At 44.3% G+C, this 20,885-nt stretch overlaps 1 protein-coding gene across 4 annotated transcripts in view; it reads left to right on the top strand.

The window, feature by feature from the left end:
- The window catches only part of NF1 (neurofibromin 1), a 138,824-nt gene that overhangs the window by 24,220 nt on the left and 93,719 nt on the right, over positions 1 to 20,885 (top strand). For all 4 annotated transcript variants that reach the window (XM_072136113.1, XM_072136112.1, XM_072136111.1 and 1 more), the window contains exons 7-12: positions 2,329 to 2,404; positions 9,949 to 10,106; positions 10,260 to 10,433; positions 10,746 to 10,874; positions 14,781 to 14,855; positions 18,753 to 18,875. In XM_072136113.1, coding sequence (XP_071992214.1) covers positions 2,329 to 2,404; positions 9,949 to 10,106; positions 10,260 to 10,433; positions 10,746 to 10,874; positions 14,781 to 14,855; positions 18,753 to 18,875 — 735 coding nt within the window. The remainder of the gene's footprint in view (positions 1 to 2,328; positions 2,405 to 9,948; positions 10,107 to 10,259; positions 10,434 to 10,745; positions 10,875 to 14,780; positions 14,856 to 18,752; positions 18,876 to 20,885) is intronic.

Here is a 20,885-nt window from a genome sequence, read left to right as displayed (position 1 = left end):
GCCGGGAGCAGAGAGCCGTAAGCTGGTAGGTCAAGAGCCGAGAACTGGGAGCGGGGTGGCAGAGGGAGCAGAGAGCGGAGAGCGGAGGGAGTGGTAGGGTAGCTTGAGCAGGGGCAGGGAGCCGAGAGAGGGGGGGGGCGTTAGCAGAGACAGGTTGAGCCGGGAGCGGAGAGCCGGGAACCGGAGGGAGCGGAGAGCCGGGAACCGGAGGGAGCGGAGAGCCGGGAACCGGAGGGAGCGGAGAGCCGGGAGCAGGGAGGATGTTAGCGGAGGGAGCGGGAAAGGAGCCTGGAGCTTGAGCGGGGGCAGGGGGAGCAGGGAGCCGAGAGCCTGGAGTGGGGGAGCTCGGTGCCGGCAGGGTCTGGGGACCGTTGTAAGGTGCCGGCGGCGTCGGGGGGTGGGCGCAAGGTGTTGGCAGCGTCGCGGAGCAAGGTGCCGGACACAGGGCTGCAACGTGGTCCCGTCCGGTGCGGGAGCTCAGTGCTGGCCGGTGCCGCCCCTGCGCGGACCGGCTGGTGAACTCCAACGGCCCGGTCCTGGTCCGCGGACCGGCGGTTGGGGACCTCTGCCCTAGAGGGTCTAAAAAATAGTTAAAAATAAAAAGTTATAAATGTAAAAAATGGAAGACTATTGTTTTGGTTTTCAATAAAAACTTTATTTGATCAAAATAAAAATAAAAAAAAGTTAAAAAAAATATAAAAATTGTAATCACCCCCCTTTCCCTAGAAGAAATATACAGTAAAAAATCATAAACACACTAGTATAATAATATAATAACGGTTTTTCACTCCGTTAAACCCCGTAACGGAAAATAGCGCCCAAATTTACAAATGGCACTTTTTTTGCCATTTTGAAAAATATAAAAAATTCTATAAAAAGTGATCAAAAGGTCGCACGGTCCTAAAAATAGAAGCATTGAAAACGTAATCAAAAGTCAGAAAAAAAATGACAACTCCCACAGCTCTGTACACCAATGTATGCAAAAGTTATTAGCGCAAGAATACAGCAAAATGAATTTTTTTTTTTTTTTTTGTAAATGTATGAAAATATTATAAAACCTATACAAATTTGTTATCTCAGTGATCGTACTGACCCAAAGAATGAAGTAGACCTGTCATGTACGGCACACAGTGAAAGCTGTTTCATATTTTTTACTGCATTTAGAATTTTTTTCCTGCTTCTCAGTATACGGCATGGAATAGTAAATACCATCACTATGAAGTGCAATTTTAGTGGGGAGTGAAAAATAGATGCAAAAAACGAAAAAGGGGGTTAAGAGGCTAAAGGACCTGAGATGATGTCACTCTGTTCACATGACATGAACTGTGACAAGTAAAGAGGCATATGCCAGTGATGGCGAACCTTTCAGAGATTGAGTGCCCAAACTACAACCAAAATCCACTTATTTACCATAAAGTGCCAATATGGCATTTCAAGCAGAAACTTATTGCTACCGATTCTTCAACATCATTCAATTGTAATGGCTCTCCAAAAGCCACCAATGCAGTTTAAAGAAGGTGGGCAAATTCAGACCCTCATTGTAGCTTCTCTCCAGGAAGAATAGTGGGACCAGCAGGATGACCTCCAAAGACAATGCAGTTCAGTCAACACCTTCTTACTTTTCCTGCAGTTTCAAACAGCCGGTGATGTGTTGCTTTAAAATAGCACTGAGAGCAGCATCCTTTAATTTGCTTGGGACTGCAGTAATATTTGGTGGATGTGTTCCTGTTTGGTGAAATTGGGGGGATGGCCTGAGTGTCCACAGAAAGGGCTCAGAGTGCCACCTCTGGCACCCGTGCCATAGGTTCGCCACCACTGGCATATGCCTTGGGGAGGATTAGATGGGAGGGGTGGCCAGGCAGGACACGCCCCCTTTAGTTCAAGGTACTATAAGATAAAAGGTGATTTTTGTGGCTGTATATGTGGTGACAGGTTCCCTTTGAAGGAAATCTTTCACTAGGATCACTAGGTGTGTACCTCCTCTGGCAGTATCGCCTGTTTTTAGCTTTTAAGATGCCCTTGTTTTAAAGACAAAATTTGCAAATGAACTCCACGCTCAATTAACATTTATGAAGCCAAGAGCCCCTTAGGCTTTTTTTTTCACCCTTTTTTTGTAAAAACATGGGCATAAGAAACTAAAAGAAGAATGGATAATACCCGAGGGGGCACAAACCAGCATATGTAAGTATGCTTGGTTCATCCTGGTGGTAGATGTCCTTTAAGAATATTTTTTGTATTAGCCCCATTGTTTTTGGCCCATACCAATCAGCTCTTGGTTGACATGGCAGTGTAAATGTAACAGAATAACAACATTTATTGAATTTGCAGGCATTCTGGAATTGGGTAGAGAATTATCCTGATGAGTTTACCAAATTGTACCAGAGACCTCAGACTGACATGGCAGGTAAGGCTTCTAAGGTTAAAAACATGTCTTTTCTGCTTTATTCCCTGAAGGGAACGTGACAAAAGTGCGGGCCTTTTTTTATACATACTGGTGTTTGCTGCATTATGCTGGCGGCACATTCACACTGCCATCTTTTTTTTAAAAGTATTTATTTTTGCAATTTTAAAATTTTATACAATTAAAGTAAACAAAATCGAAGAACAAGATTGTCTGTCACATATTTCTTTCCCCCCAATACAGGATTATTATACAACAGCCATGGTAACATTCAGGTTCTTGCTGCGTTCCAAAATTAACTGAGGGATATTACACAGTAAATGACAGCAGATACTGTAGCCAGACATCTTGATACAACACAAATAACTATTGACACATAGACAATCAGTCACACACACACACACACACACCAACACTCTCAGTCTCCTTCATCATGGAGAGGAGTATAAATCACATGTGATTATAAGGCAGTATGGGGAGTCTCGCACCATCTGGACCAGATGCGGTCAAACTTCTGGGGACACTTCCTGTTGACATACAGGGACCGGTAGTGGGGAATGACGCTGTTAATAAGTAGTATCCATCTTTTTAACGGAGGGGGCTCCTGGTCCTTCCAGGTCATCACCACCACTTTTCGAGCGTAGTATAATACAAACCTAAAGAAAATTTTATCATAGTGGCCATTGACAACTTCATTTATGATGCCGAGGAGACACACAGAGGGAGACATCAGGCGTGGGAGATCAAAATGTAGATTTAGGAACTCCAGCACTTCGGACCAGAAGACATGGACCCTAGGGCAGGACCAGACACAATGCAGGAAGGATCCGACTTCAGCCTGACAGCGAAAGCAAAGGTCATTGGGCATTGCTCCCATGCGGAATAGTCTAGCAGGGGTGAAGTATACTCGATGGAGGAATTTAGATTGGATCAGGAAGTCCCTCGCACTCACTACAGATGTGAAGTAGGACAGTTCGACCTCCCTCCAGTCATCATCCGACAGGTCAGGGATATCCTGTCTCCAGCGTTCACAGGCTCTATCAAACGGTCTGGACTTTTGCTCTTGTAGGAGAGCATAGCACTGAGTGAGTGGCTTAGGGAGGTCCGGGGTACTCATCAGAGTCTCTAGTTTGGAGAATTTCACTGTCGGGCTGAAGGAGCCGAATTAGGCTTTGAATGCGTGTCGCAGTTGCGTGTAATGGAAGCTGGCCGTATTGGGTACAGTATGTCTCTCCCTTAACTCGTTAAAGCTGAGTAATTCTGCTTCCGGGGATAAGAGCTGACCTACAAATTTCACCCCCGCCGCCCCCCACATTGTCCAGCCCGGGAGGGAGAGGAAGTGAGAAAGCCACGGATTGAGCCACAATGGAGTCCTGGGCGAAAGAGGGGGAGAGCTGCTCGGTTCTACCAGGGATTGTGCCCTACGCCAGCACACCGCTACCGTACGTAGGGGCAGTGGGGTATCAGATGGGGACTTATACCTGTACAGCAAGTTTGTAAGGGCCTCGTAGGAACCCACCAGGGCACCAGCCAGTGCAGTAGCTGCATTACCCATGTCTATATCTATCCACCACTGGGCATATACTAGCTGGGAAGCCAGGTAATAAAGATACAGATCCGGGGCAGCCAGTCCACCCCTCGCCTTGGGAGCCTGAAGCAGCGCTAAACTGAACCGCGGGGCACTACTCTGCCAGTAGAAGGACCTGAGAATGCCGTCCAAGCGTTTAAATAGGCTCTTAGGAAGCAGTATAGGGCAAGCATGGAAGAGGTATAGGAATTTGGGGAGGAAGATCATTTTAAATATATTAATGCGCCCGTACAGAGACAAGGGGAGAGTGGACCAGGCTTTTAGACGCGATTCGGTTGCAGTTATCAGGGGTGTAATGTTTAACTCCGTGAATGCCTGGACCTTGCGTGATACTAGGACCCCCAGATATTTAAATGTGGACACCACCTGGACTGGGACGGGGAGGGAGTGTACCCCTACATCAGATAAGGGAAAGAGGGCCGATTTGTCCCAGTTAACCCGAAGGCCTGAGAACCCCCCATAGCGTTCTATCAAGGACAGAAGGGATTCCAGTGAGGGGCCCACATCCCCAAGGTATACAAGTGTATCATCAGCATAGAGAGATACCTTTTCAATGATAGGACCTCTAGTAATGCCCTTAATGCCCTCGGAGTGGCGGATCGCCACAGCAAGGGGCTCAATGGCGAGTGCGAAGAGGAGGGGAGATAGTGGGCAACCCTGTCTAGTGCCCCTAGCCATAGGGAGAGTAGGTGAGATGTTAAGATTAGTCCGTACCCTAGCCTTGGGGTCGTTATACATTAGTTTAACTAACGCTGTAAATCGAGGGCCAAAACCCATTCTAGGCAAGAGGGTCCATAAATATGTCCATTCCACGGAGTCAAACGCCTTACAATTGTCTAAGGATAATATAAACCCAGGGTCTGGAGACCGCTCTGCCTCTGCAATGTTCAGGTGTAGTCTTTGTATATTTATGTCAGTTCCCCTCCCAGGCATAAAGCCTGTCTGGTCTGGGTGAACCAAGGATAATATTACTTTGTTAAGCCTTGTTGCCAGAATTTTTGCTAGTATCTTAACATCTGAGTTTAGGAGGGAAATTGGACGGTATGAGTCGGGAAGAAGCGGGTCCTTACCAGGCTTGGGAATAACTACAATAAGGGCCTCTCGCATGGAGTCGGGGAGGGAACCGCTGTCAAACGCATCAGAGTACAGTCTAAGGAGATGGGGAACCAGAGTTTCACAGTTATCCCTATACCATTCACCACCCAGTCCGTCAAGTCCAGGTGTCTTGCCGGGGGGCAACGATTGGATTGCCAGTTCCACCTCCTCCGCCGAGAGCGGAGCATCAAGCTCCGATGACTGTGCCGATGTGAGTCTCCAAAGTGGAAGACTGTCAAGGAATCTGGAAATCTCGACGGAAGAGGCGGACAATCTGGAGCTGTAAAGAGAGGAATAGAATTCATAAAATACCATGTTGATGGCCCGGGGTTCTGTGATCAGGGCTCCACTACTGTTACGGATAGAGGGAACGGAAGCACAAGGACGTTCAGCCCGCGAGAGATATGCAAGCAGCTTCCCATTTTTATCTCCAAATTCAAAGATAGACGCCTCCCTGGCTAGCAGGCGCTTACTGGTGCGCTCCTTCACTACAGCTAGATGGTTCCTCTGCGCCTGAGCCCAAGTCTTTTTATTCCCCGGATTCGGTTTCTCTAGATACTCCTTTTCTGCGGTCACCAGTGCGGTGGTCAGCCTTTCCTCCTGCGCATTTAAAGATTTCCTATGGCCAGCTACACCTGACATGAATGCTCCCCGCACCGAGGACTTGTACGAGTCCCAGACTAGAAGGGGTTCAGGATGGGTTGAGTGCACCTCCCAGAATTCGCTGTGCGCTGCCCTAACAGTACTCTGGACCGCAGGAGACAGGAGCCAAGCCGGGTGCAGGCGCCATAAGCGGGAGTCGCTGGGGGGGCCTATAAGGAGACTAATGAACAAGGCAGAGTGGTCTGATGCACTGCGCGGGCAATAGGATACCTGATCAACATGCTGCAGCATATCAGGGGAGACAAAGGCCAGATCAATCCGAGAGAAGCTCTTATGAACAGAGGAATAGAATGAGTATTCTCTCTCCTGAGGGTGCTTACAACGCCAAACATCGGCGAGGTCTAGAGAAGTGAGCCACTCATTCAGACGGACCGAGCCTGTGTCCAGACCACTTGTACGATCTAAGGAGGGATTAGGGACTGCATTGAAGTCACCAATGCAGAGTATCGGACTGGGAGGCATAACAGCCAGCTTACTGGATATTAGATGCAATACAGCTGGATCAAAGGGAGGGGGGACATAAATAGACGCTATAGTAAAGGTAAAGCCCCACAAGGCACAATGTACGATCACAAAACGGCCAAAGTGATCCGGTGCTACCTGTATGACCTCTATGGGAAGCGCTTTGGATATGAGTATGGATACTCCCCTAGCGTAGACAGAGTAGGAGGAATGATAACCTCTAGCCACCCAGGCCCGCTTCAGAGAGAGGACCTTCTGACCCGTAAGGTGTGTCTCTTGGATACATACAATATGGGGGGCCTGACGCTTAATGACGTCTAACATCAGGGCCCTCTTGAATTTGGAGTTGAGTCCCCTCACATTCCAACTCATTACCTTAAGTGAAGACATCTTAGCGGAAGGGAAAGGGGTGTGGGGAAGGAGACGTGAGCAACCAAGCATTCATCCTCTCATACCACAGAGACATAGACAGACAGACAACAGTGAGCATAACAAATATAACAGAACTGAACTAACAATCCCAAGAATACAAACCCCCTGTCTAACACCCTAACAGCAGTAGTGTAGACCTATACCCACTAACAGTCAAATAGTAGAACAGTGGTCCCTAACTCAAGACAAACCTACACCATTTGTCCCGGGACCTTCAACCCTTAATGTATATGTGATCAGGAGGTTATTAGGCAGCCATATTTTGCGAGAACCAAAGAGGAGATAGGGGAGGGGGGGGAGAAAGGAGGGAGACGTAGGGAGGTAGTGGTAGCAGGAAAGGGGGGAGGAGGGAGAGGGAGGAGGGAGGGGGGAAAGTGCCACGTGTGGCGCACTGGTCGATATGACCAAAAAAGAGAACACAATCAGTCACAGGGTACAATTTGTGAGGTACGTAGTATGTAAACCAATAGTAGAAAACTGTAATAATGATCTGGGACCCCTAAATATCTATTCAAGACTAAGTCCAGCACTGTCATTGCATATCAGATAAAAGGATATGTGGGTCCAGTCACTCAGGAGGTGCGGGCCTTCCAGCTGGAGCCCGTGGAGCTGCATCAGCCCAGTGAAGTGCTTCGGTTGGGCAGGTGAAGAAACGAGTCTTCTGGCCGTCCACAATTCGGAGCTTGGAAGGATACATCATGGAGTATTTATACCCCTTGTCACGGAGACGGGCACGGACCTCAGTAAATTGTGCTCGCTGTTTCCTGACGGATGCAGAGAAATCAGGGTAGAAGGACACTCTGCTGTTGGCATAGAGGATTTCTCCCTTGGTACGGACAGCCCTGAGGATAGAGTCCCTGTCCCTAAAGTGCAGCAGCCGGACCAGGAAGGGTCTCGGATTGCCCCCTGGGGGGCCAGGGCGGGATGGCACACGATGGGCCCTTTCCACTGTGAAGAACGGGGAGAAGGTATCTGCAGGCAGCATATTTTTGAGCCAATTTTCAAAAAAGGATACAGGGTCAGACCCCTCCACTTTTTCGGGGAGGCCAACCACTCTGACGTTGTTCCGTCGCAGGCGGTTTTCGAGGTCATCAGCTCTGTCGATGGATGCAGACATTTGGCGCTGGAGCTCTCTGATCTGTGTCGGCATAGGCCTCTGAACATCCTCCACCTCAGATATTCTGCGTTCAGTTTCTGTTATTCGCTCTTTAGCTTTGTGGACATCGTGCCTTAAAAGAACAAAGTCCTGCCGCAGCTCATCCACTTTGGTAACCAGTTTGGATTGGCACCCATTAATGGCCGCCAGCACCTCTGCAAATTTGCGGTCCAGTTCAGTGGCCACGTCAGGCGGATCAGCACCCTCTTCATAGCTTACAAGCTGCGGCGGGCTCTGGGAGCCTTCAAAGAGGGAGGGAGAGGAGTTTGGGGACCCCTGAGGAGAGCAGGGCTGCGTGCGGGAGAATCTCCCCAACTTTTTGGCAGCGTTCGACTGTATCTGTGCAAGAATGGCTTGTGATGTGGAGCATTCCTGCGCGTCCAGGGGTTCCAGGGACTGGAATGGAGGATCTTCATGGACGGATTCATCATCCGATGGAGGCGCAGACACCCTGGACGCTGCTTTGAGCATTTTAGCCGTTCTCCTCCGGTTACCCATGACGTCTGGACAGGGGGGGGCCAGTGATAAACAATCAAGGAGCCTAGCGTCCAGTAATTAGCAGAGATACAGTCCAAACCCACGTGGAGTATTGCAGCGGCACTGCGAGGGTTAATATAAAACAAAACCCAGGAGCAGGGGATCACTGGGAGTATGGTGGGCTGCACAGCTTGGGGTCCCCAGGTGAGAGGAGAGTAGCAGCAGGGGAATTACTTCCCTACCTTATTCCTGGCTGCAGTCCGGCAGTGACAGGGTTAACCCTGCGCGCCTAGGCCTCAGGCAGCGCAGGGGAGTCCAGTATGATGGCGCCTCCGGCAGGATACAGGGCCGGCTGGAGCGCTGCCACGATCCCCCGACAGGGCAGGTCAGCAGCACAGCGGGTCGGCGGCACAGCACGGGGGGGGGGGGGTTCCCTCCCCCGGTATTCAACACCTCTCCGGTGTGCAGCCGCGATGTCGGGCGGCTATGGTCCCGCCGCCGCGTGGGACACGTGGGAGGCCGCAGGAGGTGAAGTGCTGGAGGGGACCTCACGGAGCCGGTGACCGCCGCGATACCGCCACCGGAGTGTGGGGGCAGGTACCCGCGGCACCGGGGAGCAGGCTGGAGGGGGTACAGGTGGAGGATGGCTGCCTGGGAAGGGTGATAGGGTGCCAGGTCCCGGGAGCTCCGCGGCGCACGTCCTCCTAGGTCGGCATCAGGCCACGCCCCTTTCTTCACACTGCCATCTTGTCTCTAATTGGTAAAGAATAAATGATCCCAAAACAGGGGAAGTCGTATTAGAAAGTATCATTTTTTTTTTTTTACCAGCTTCTCATTGTATTGCATGGGATATTAAATGCTGTCAGTGGTAAGTACAATTTGTTATGCAGTAAACAAGCCCTCATATGACTGTAAATAGAAAAAAATTAAAATTAAGACTTTACAATGGAGGGGCCAAAAAGCTTGGACACAAGTAATTAGCATAATTGCAAGGGGTTAATTGTTCAAGTTGTCAGGCTGTTGGTTGTATGGTAACAGTTTTGCCCTGCTGTTTAGTGGTGAAGCAGGGATTCCTTGCAGAAATGAACTATTATTCACAGGCCTGGCCATGTGCTTAGTACATGAAACAGAAAACTGCATAGTCTGTGATTCACGGGTGTGTGAATAAGCCCTAATCCTGAAGTCTGTTTAGAAAAAAGGACAACATATCATGTACTGAGACACTTCCTGATTGCATCTATGGTAGTGACGGTTGTGCCATATCTTCTTTTCACATTATTGCCACATTTTTTTCTGAAATCCTAAGGCTCCATTGACACGAGCGTGTGCTACGTCCATTCAAGGATCCGTGTGTAGCACAGTTTTTAGGCTGGAGAGGCAGAGGCATGAGCGTTGTGCCATAGCTTCTATGGGTACAAATATATTGGTCCTTCACACGTTAGTGTGAAAGAAACCTTGAAAAATTAAATGCACAATCTACCAAAATTAATTGACTCTTCAATTTCTCTTTATCACTGCCCTTCACTCTGTTTTTGATGATAATGACATTGATAGTCAGTGTAGCATCTTCCTGAAAAGTTTTTGTGGCCCTGTCCTCACATTTTAAACGTTTTTTATCTATAGGCAGGATTTAGAAGTATCATATCATTAACTTCTTATTTTACTCTCTTCCAGACTGTGCAGAAAAGTTATTTGACCTTGTGGATAGTTTTGCGGAAAGCAACAAGCGAAAAGTAGCTGTGTGGCCCTTGCAGATAATTTTACTTGTTCTGTGTCCTGAAATTATCCAGGACATTTCTAAGGAAGTTGTAGAAGAAAACAGAATGAATAAGGTAAGCGGGATAAAGCCCATGTACACATAACCAGTATATTTTATACTCTCTTATATACACAATAAAATTACACTTCTCCTATCATTACATGCAGAGATTCCTTTTTATAATGTGTATGTTGCCTTAACTCATAGCAAAACTCCGTATTTGCAGAAACTGTTTCTGGAAAACCTCAGGAAAGCTTTAACTGGGCATGGAGTAGGAAAACCACTGACAGAAAGTGCTGCCATTGCTTGTGTCAAGTTGTGCAAGGCTTCCACATATGTCAATTGGGAGGATAATTCTGTCATATTTCATCTTGTCCAATCATTGGTCATTGACTTGAAGGTAGGCGTTGCCATTGGACTTATTCAATCTTCTCTGGCGTTCTTGGTATCCTGCGCCTCAATGCGTCTCAGGGATCACTTCACCACGCGTATACCCATCCCTCTCCTTTCCCAGCGCCTGATACATCGCCAGTACTGGAGACGGGTGGTGGTGCCATGCAGCCGGAAGTTGTCTGAGTGGAGGTGCCGCAACCCTGTTTGTTTTACGACAAATGGAGACGCAGCAGACTGGGAACACCAGAAAAGTACAAGTTTACTTGTTTTATTTTGGAGTGTTTGCTTATTCACTAACCTTTAACTCTTGTTTTTATAGAATTTGCTGTTCAATCCCAGCAAACCTTTTTCTAGAGGTGCAGGAAGTCAGAATGCGGATGTGGATCTTATGATCGACTGCCTTGTTTCTTGTTTTAGGATCAACCCTCACAACAACCAGCATTTTAAAGTAAGATTTCTGAGCTGCAACATATATAGGCATACAGTTGTCCATAGTAGCCTTCCACTCCTCGGAGCTACTCGCACAGTAGTTCTCCATAAATGGACTGCTAGGAACTTCCTTTTTCTTTTATCTTTATCTCAAATATTGGATGCTAATTGGGTGCGGCTGGGATAGGATAAAATGAAATTGGCATTACAGTACTTTACAACTAGCACTACCTCACCTCGTCTGTCCAGAGCTATTGCCACTTCAGGGAGAGAACAGAGAATGTACTGTGAGTCTGGAATGCCAACTCAGTGACCACAGCTTGTATGCTCTAACTTGCAATTTCCTCCCAATGGGGCCTGAGCTTTTGGTGTGGGAGCAACTGTATTCCCCTGGAAACTGAGTGATTGGCATTAAGCGTTGCCTAGCGCTAGTGTGTTACTGTTGGCTTGGACTAGGTGGACAGGATTCTTTTGTGCAGGGCCAATTAGGGAATGCAAGAAGAGGGGGGGGGGGGGGAGGGTCCGCAAAAGGATGGAAGCTTCCCCCTGACTCCAACACAGCAATGGTCACAGACTGAGGTAGTAGGTTCTTTTTACTAGCTGGTGGTTGGATGCAGTCTTCCTGCTCTGGTAGCAGTTTTGGCAGTGAGGCAGAGCTGCAGGTCTGATGGAGAGGATGCCCTCTCAGGCTGCTAGTCTTTGCAGGCCGAGTGATCTGTGAGAGAACTCTCTGGAACTTCAGCCAGAGGGATTATTAATAAACTGCCACTCTGGGAGGGGTTCCGACAGTACCTTGGAGTGGATATTTTTTGGGTTATTCTGGGTCAAGTGGTGATAGGGCGAATAGCAGGTGACGTACAGGCTTCATGATATAAAGAGGCATTCTGGTGTATACCTTGTCCCCTTGAAATAGCTATGTGCGAAACACGTGTTGGGATGCCAGAGATACACGGATAAGATGGTTTGGAGGCGCTAGCACATATAGGATTCAATACATCCAGTAGTACATTTGCTTGGTAGTGATTACCAGCAGGGATGTTATAACAGTATTTATTAGGTGCTGCAGAAAGGTAAAATTGTGATGCAGTGTAATGCATCTTAATACCATATATGAAATCATACAAAAAGACTGGCACTAGTGGACATTGTAAATATACAACATAATAGTTGAAAACATATACCATATATTAATGCGATTAAAAACAGATAAAAATTAAAACTGCAAACTATTTGGCATCTATAGTCTTCGTATAAAACTTTTTTTTTAAAACATACAGAGACATTTTTCACTTATTACATATAGTGCAAGTTAATTAAACCATAGGGATTGTGGGTTAACGACTGTATCTAGTCCAGCCGTGGATTGTAGTGTACTGTTTGTTCTGGATATAATATATGCCAAAATTCAGGTTTAAAATTTAAATGCTGAGTGGTTAGAAGTAAAATGTTATAGCCCTCTTTATGGAGACAAAGTACACAACCAAAAACATAAGATACCAGTCTGACTCGCTGCAGTGTATCTATGCTGAATCCTCCGCAATAGATTAGCGCTAAGATAGTCATACAGCGTTGTACGGCTGCAAATGTTGGTTGTAAATGTTTGGACTTATCTAAACTTGAAAGATCTGGGACCTGTGGTACCTCCTATATTTCTAATGTGCATGGAATTGCCCACACATTGCCGACAAACATCAAGCGATCACCTGCACGCTGAAACCGCCCTGCTGGGTTTGGTGGTCAGCATTACAACTCCAGTCTGTATAATGTTACCAAGTAGCTAGGAGCACCGGCTGACTTCTAAATTGGCGTACAAAGCTGTATCAATATCTGAACGCTAATCTATTGCCGAGGATTCGGCATGGATACACCGCAGTGTCAGACTGGTATCTTATGTTTTTGGTTGTGTACTTTGTCTCCATAAAGAGGGCTATAAAATTTTACTTCTAACCACTTGGCATTTAAATTTTAAACCTGAATTTTGGCTACACCGCTGTGAGCCAGACTGGTATCTTATGTTTTTGGTTGTGTACTTTGTCTCCATAAAGAGGGCTATAAATACTTGCCTCTAACCACTCAGCATTTAAAGTTTAAACCTGAATGCTAAATAGTTTGTAGTTTTTTTTATTTTTATCTGTATTTAATCTCATTAAAATATATGGTGTAGGTTTTCAACTATTACGTTGTATATTTACTTTGTTCACTGGTGCCAGTCTTTTTGTATGATGTCTTATTTCTTTTCTGTAGTTTAGTGTCTGCTACCAACTGACTGTAGCACAGTGCACATAGTTCAAATAGCTAAGGTGTTTCTGTGCAGTAGTGCCTTGCCTTTTTTCTAGATTTGTTAATGCAGCGCTGGGGTCTTGGGTTCGATTCCCACCCAGGTCAACATCTGCAAAGAGTTTGTATGTTCGCTCTGTGTTTGCGTGGGTTTTCTCCGGGTACTGTTTAGATTGTGATCCCCATGGGGACAGGGACCAATTTGACAAGCTTTGTGCAGCGCTGCGTAATCTGTGTGCGCTATATAAATAATAATAATTATTATTCCATTTATGCCCACTCCTGTGTTATTGCATCTGGATATAATAAAAGTTTATAGAATTCACTTTATTGTATTTTATCTGAAAAACATTCAAGAAATATTTGTCACCACAAAAAAGAGGAAACAAACAAAATTTAGAAAGCATAAAATAACACTTTATTAGAACAATTCAAACAAATCCATTTTTAAAAAGAAAACCTTCACCGAAAACCAATGATCAAAATGACTAAATATACACAATAAATAAATCGCAACAAGCCTGTATCAAGTGTGTTTACAAGTGCTAACCTGGACCTAGGTGTTAGAATCAAACCAAACGTGGAAGTGACATCGTCCACTAAGGAACTACATCACATCCAGAATGCGCGTACTTCCGGAAGTGACAAAAGCGACACATATGCAGTTAGCACCAGCACACAAAGTGCAAGGCAAAATTGTCAAGGTGATAGAGAAAATATACATAGCTAGCACAAAAGGAAAACTGATAATATACCACCAGATAAAAACAAGAAACAGATCATTAAATTTTAGGTATCACAATGTCAATGTATGGACTAATGGACAAGTAAGAGGTAAAAACAGGTAAAAAGTGCATGTGACATGCAAAAATTAAAAAACATTAAGGCTACATTCACACGGACGTATGAAAAAGGCCGTCTATGGGGACGTATAAAATACGGGTTACATACGTGCTGCATACGGATGAAAAACGGCACGTATTTACGATCCGTAAATACGGGACTGGAGAAATCATAGTGAATTCAATAATAATATAATAATAATTCTTTACTGTATTTATATAGCGCCTACAGATTACGCAGCAATGTACAAACACAATGCAGAACTGCACACTTAAGTCAAATACATAGTAATAACATAATAATAGTAAAATACATAGTAGAAATAACTTTAGCTGAGCAAAGTGCAAGACTGTAAGCTTTTACACTGTACAAATGAGCAATTGCATTAAGAGCAAAAAAGCTATGTAAATGCGAGTATTTGGACTTGGCTCACACTAATGATACAATGTAATACTTCTTAATACTATATATACCCGCTTCCGTGTATTTTATGTGGATATAATGGAAGTTTCTATATTCACTTTGTCTGTGTATTTGAACTGAATAAAATTGTAGAAATATTGGAATGTGTATTAAAAATTTCTTGTGTGCAAAATGTTCTAGTGTTGGAGTCCACATGTGCAATTATATATGGGGGTCCAGATGGAGTAGGATAGTTATCTGGAGATGTTTTGTCAGTCCACATTAGACCTGGCTGACAACGGAACTTTTCTTTATAAATATCTAGATGTTACCTAATGTGAAACTTTTGTAACATATTTACTGTAGTATAAAAAATTCCTAATTTTGTTATGTTTCTTTTCAGATTTGCTTGGCACAGTCTTCACCTTCAACATTTCATTATGTGCTGGTCAATTCTTTGCACAGGATTATCACCAATGTAAGTGTATACATTTAATTAAGTGCAGCTAAGCTCTGAACAAAGTAGTGAATACTACTATGCTCTGTCAGGAAAAAAACCTCAGCTTCACCAGCCTCAGTTAAACTTTTATCCTCAAATCTAAATACAAAGTAAGGGCACATTCACATGGCCGTCTGCGGGGACGTACATGCGGCCGCATGTACGTCCCCATAGACGGCAATCGCCGCTACTCTCTATGGAGGGAGGAGGGGCCCCCTCCTCCTCCTCTCCAGCACACGGCGGTATGCCCGCACGGCGGGCATACCGCTGTGTGAATGTACCCTAAATTAGAAAGTAATTCCTTTTTTATTTATAAAGAGATTGTTATTTACAAATACAAACCAGTTGGAATAAAAATGGTTACAATGTATGTATATTACTGATACATTCTTATTAAGGATGCCTTCTGGTATTGATTTGTTTCTTGGAACCACCCTTTAAAGGGAACCTGCCATCAGATTTTCACCATTAAAACCTAAAGACACATTCCCACATAAATTGTCTTATTCTTTCTCATTCAGTTTTTAGTATGAATATCCAAAGCCCCATATATTATTAAATCAATTGTAAAAGTAGTAGTGGGCACCTTGCGGGGTGACTCTGAGTAACGAGGGTCATGTTTTCTCTTCAGCCGAGGACAACAGCTCCCTCATATTCCCCTTCCTCAGGAATGTTTTTTCTTCAGCCTAGTCACTGTGTGGCTTATGCAATGCCTTCCTTAGCTTCCTGGGTCTTCTGCAAGGTGCAAGCTACTTTTTTAACCCCTTAAGGACACAGGGTTTTTTCTCTCATTTCTTGCTCTCCACCCTCAAAAAAACAGAACTTTTTCCGTATACAGAGCTGTGTCAGGGCTTATTTTGTGCGTAACACATTTTGCTTCTCCTTCACATTATTATTCCATGCCGTATACTGGGAAGCTGGAAAAAAATTCCAAATGTGGAAAAATAACACATTATTGTGGACCAAATTTATACAGGTTTTTAAATACATTTTCGAAAAATTAAGTGAATGCGTACAAAAAAGAAAAAATAATTTCGACATCTTCTGACGCTAATATCTTTTATTTCATACTTCAGTATAAGGAGCTGTGTTAGGTGTGATTTTTTTTTTGGGGGGGGGAAATGAGCTGACTTTTTCCCCTCCACCATTTTGAGGTCTGTGCGACATTTTGGTCAATATAGGGTGGAAATCAGCTCCCCTTCCAGCAAAAACGAATGTCCAAGTGTCGCACGGATCGCCCCTCTGCGCAGGCGGTATAGATCAAGGAAGAAAATCCAATATCCAGCCAGGTGAGGAACAATTCTTATTCTTTATTCGGGCACATATTTAAAATCCACAGCAGGTAATAACGCCAACGCGTTTCGAACAGGCTAGCCGTTCTTAATCATGGCATGATTAAGCCATGATTGTTCCTGACCTGGCTGGATATTGGATTTTCTTCCTTGACATTTTGATCACCTGTTATTCCATTTTTTATGTGATATAAAATGGTGTAAAAGTCACGTTTCGGACTATTGGGCACTATTTTCCATTATGTGGTTCACCTTCGGCAATAACCGTTTTTATATTTTGATAAATCAGGCATTTTGGGACGCGGTGATGCCTATTGTGTCTTTGATTTTTACTGTTTATTACGTTTTATATCAGTTCTAGGGAAGGGGGGGGGGTGATCTGAACTTTTAGGCTTTTTACTTTTTAAAATTTATTTTACTGTTTTTTTTTTTTTTAGACCCTCTACAGTGCATTAACCTGCAATGGTCTGATCGTTCCTACCATATACTGCTATAGTACTGTATTGCAGTATATGGCATTTTTGCACAGTATTCATTACAATGAGCCACTGTCTCATGGCAACCGCGCAAGGGTGCGATCCAAGATGGCGGCGCCCATGTGCCACCGTGTTTTAAATGCTGGCAGCGGCAGGCGGGTTAATAGTTGCGATCGGTGCAAGCGCCAACCGTGGTTATATATCTTGGCGCCGAGGTGCTTAAAGGACTTTGGAGGGCACTGCAAATTAACAGTGCAAGCCCTTTATTCCCTGATCCATGAGGTCCCGGGGAAGAGATATTTTCAAATCTTAAAGTTTTCACCTGATCAGCAAATCGCCTAATCACCTGATAGGATTAATAATGTGGCTAACTATTGCATGTACAATTTTTGATGTTTACCTATTTTTAGATATTTTTACACCATCATTGTATAGAAAAAATCCAAATTATGCTCTTAATAACTCTAAATATATCTGGTTGTCTGTATTGCTTGTCCGAGTGGCGGAATGTAGTCTCCAGCAGTTTCCATAGTTGCATTAATGATCTCACTGGAAGGAAGCTTTTAGAGTAATAGGATATGTCAGGAAGTAATCCCAGCAGCTGCAGAGAAGGCCTCGCAGGCACAATGCTCACACCATTGTATTCAATAGCACTGACTCAGCAGCCTGGTGACTGTCATCAATGACACAAACTCTCTGGTGCCCAACAGCTGATACCATAGTCTGCAGCCAAGCACAGGCCATGTTTAACCCATCCCATTGCTAAAAAAGATCGGAATATTAGTCAATGCAAAATGTATCCATGTAGGAAAATAGAACAAATTCTAGTGTCTTTGTATTGGAAAATCTAACAAAATAAAACAAATGGGATTAGTAAATTTAGATCCACTGGCCCGGTATTTACTACCCTATTTCACCGGAAAATAAGAGACCCCCTCAAAAATAAGACCTGCTGCAATTTTTTTTTTTACGCTTTTAAATATAAGTCCTCCCCTGAAAATAAGACCTAGCTGCAGTTATTGCTACAGCTCCCCCCACGCAGTACATTAGTACCTTATATACTCGAGTATAAGCCTAGTTTTTCAGCACAAAAAATGTGCTGAAAAGCCCAAACTCGGCTTATACTCGAGTCAAAAAAATAAATAAATCAAAACTCGCCTTTCTGGCGGCACCCGTAGATCTTCTGTGCGATCCATCCGGTATTGTTGTGCTGCACGACGGGGAAGGGGGGGGGCTATATACACTGGGGCAGGGGCTGGCAGGCTATAAACACTGGGGCAGGGGCAGGCAAGCTATATACACTGGGGCAGGGGCTGGCAGGCTATAAACACTGGGGCAGGGGCAGGCAAGCTATATACACTGGGGCAGGGGCAGGCAAGCTATATACACTGGGGCAGGGGCAGGCAAGCTATATACACTGGGGCAGGGGCAGGCAAGCTATATACACTGGGGCAGGGGCAGGCAAGCTATATACACTGGGGCAGGGGCAGGCAAGCTATACACACTGGGGCAGGGGCTGGCAAGCTATACACACTGGGGCAGGGGCTGGCAAGCTATACACACTGGGGCAGGGGCTGGCAAGCTATACACACTGGGGCAGGGGCTGGCTGGCTACATATTGGAGAGGCTGTGACCAATGCATTTCCCACCAACGGCTTATACTCGAGTCAATAGGTTTTCCCAGTTTTTTGTGGTAAAATTATGGGCCTCGGCTTATACTCGGGTCGGCTTATACTCGAGTATATACGGTATTAGTAGATCATTTAGATACCACAAGCTGTTGTGACAATGGTGTAAAATTCATGGGATAAAATCACTGATAGCTGCCCAGACAAGCAGTCCGCCTTTAATAAAAGTTCATCATGAAATTAAGGAGTGTTATGATGAGGTTTTAAAAATACTGGGACCTGCAAATCTACCATATACTGTTGTACATGGAAAAAGTAAATTTTTTTTTTTGTTCAATAAATTTTAATTCTTGTATATCGCAAAATAAAACATCCCCTGTAAATAAAACCTAATGCCCCTTTAGGAGCAAAAAGTAATATAAGAAAAATAAAATGTAAAATTTAAAAATGTATATTTTTTTTCTTTCATTTACTGTGAAGTCTGCACTGGACTGGTGGCCCAAGATTGATGCTGTTTATTGCTACTCAGGAGAACTCCGCAGCATGTTTGCTGAAACGCTCAAAATCGTCATGCAGTTACATACAGCAATCCGTCTGACGCCGGTAACGTTTGTAATTTTAAGTGTGTGGGGTTTTTTATCCCTTACTTGAAGCTTTCATTACATATTATTTATCTCCATCTCATTTCTCCATAGCTCATATCGTGTCAAAAACAAGTGCACAATGCTATTTTATAGCAGCAGATACCCCATTCATGCTTTATCTTCCCTTTGTTTTTTAATATTGTAGGTTTGTAAATGTCAGTGTGTTGTGTGTTATGTGTTCTACTTTGTACATTTTACTTATATCAAAAATGTTGAGAAAAAAAATATAAAAAATGACTTTGGATTGTTAGTATAGTATTTTAGGATGGTACATGTTAGTGCCAGGTTATAATTTTTGATGTTTTAAGGGTCCTTTTCTTTCTTTATTCCCAAAAAGTATATTGTTTTGAATGTATAGTTCAAACTTATCAGCAGTAGCCGTTCAGTTGACCAAAAATTCTAAACTGCATTGACCTTTTATGTGGAATATAGGATTATATCCTCTCCTCTGGGTTCCTATTTTGTATACCCGCTTTCTCCATACAAAGTGCTACAAAGTATATTCTCTACCTTAACTCAGAGAGCGGATGGTAGTGATATTAAAAGTGTTAAACTGTAAAGTTATTATGCTACTCTGACATCTGCAGTCTGTTGTATCCCAAGAGATGCAAGTTCATAGGATGTTCCTTGCCTCCTGCTTGTAAATGCTGAAACTTCACTAAAGTTGTAGATGTGTTTCTTTAATTATACTGCATATCAGAGGAAACACCAACAGTCAACCAAGACCCATTAAATTATACAGGCATTGTTGTATAACAGCCTATGCTTCACGATATGGGCAAAACACAATTTTGCTTGAGTACTTTAAATCTATTTAAAATGACTGTAAGAGAGGTCTTTCTCTGTTTGCATCTCTATGCCAGATTACCCCTCACCAGCTTTAGTTCTTGGTTGCTCAGCGACTATTTATAGTAACGCTTGGTCAGCTACAGCTGAATCCCAAAAGGTGCATGCAACTCAATTGGTAAAGCTAAAGGAAATCCACCATCAAAATCAAGCATGATAAACCAGGGACCATAACTGTGGTAATCTTCTTGTATTTGTTATTCATGGCCTCCTTCCTTCAAAAATCAACCTTTAAAAATATTCCTGAAGGTGTTAACAGGGCTTCCCCATGCTTCAGATTTACAGGCTGTCTCGCCCTCCCCAGCGTCCTCCCAGCACTTCACCTCTGCCTGATGTAATCACACTGCATGAGAGGGAAGTGGTCCTATAAAGTGTAACAGCTTGTGAAGCTACAGTACAGAGAGGCACTGGTACCCCCCCCCCCCCCCCCCAAGCACTTCTGTTTTTTTTAGCATAATTGTAAAAGTAGATTTTAGAAGGAAGGAGACCATGGATTACAAATATTATGAGATTGGTGCATGAATCTATGAGTAAGTGTTTATCATGCTTGATTTTAATGGTAGATTTCCTTTAATGAGTAGCGCTTGGCTTTGTCCGGCACTACACCAGTCTACGCCCTATGTAGCTCTGCCTCATTTGATTTCAATAGAGCTGAGCTGAAGTACTACATATCACCTGTTGACATGTGTCGCACTGTTTTTGGAATCCTAGCTAACGTCTTTAATTTGACACAAACTTGTCCTTGGGAAGTTAATCTGTAGCAAACAGACATTGAGTTTCTCAGCCCATAAATGTGATGTTACTAAGATATAGTGTTGGAGTGGGTGTTGTATGTGCCAATTGTCATTGATTGGTGGTGCTTTGTCTTCTGCTTGCTTTGTTTTTATTGGCTGCTGTCGGTCACATGATCAGATGCCAACCAGTCACTGTTTTGCATGGCAGTGGGCTTCTGTTGCTGTAAGTATGACTCATTGTAACTACCGCAGAAAAGGCTTCTGATTTTGCTTGACTTTTCTGTGTATAGTTACCACGATAGTCACATCATTTCATTTCAGATACAATAGGCAGCATGACCTCAATACTAATGGTTTAATGCCAAGCCTGTATATGTTGGTTATGTGCA

The sequence above is a fragment of the Engystomops pustulosus genome, chromosome 2 (genome assembly GCF_040894005.1).
Source record: "Engystomops pustulosus chromosome 2, aEngPut4.maternal, whole genome shotgun sequence".
NCBI classification, from domain to species: domain Eukaryota; kingdom Metazoa; phylum Chordata; class Amphibia; order Anura; family Leptodactylidae; genus Engystomops; species Engystomops pustulosus.
Note: the sequence above shows the minus strand (reverse complement) of the source record. Positions and strands in the feature narration are given on the sequence as shown.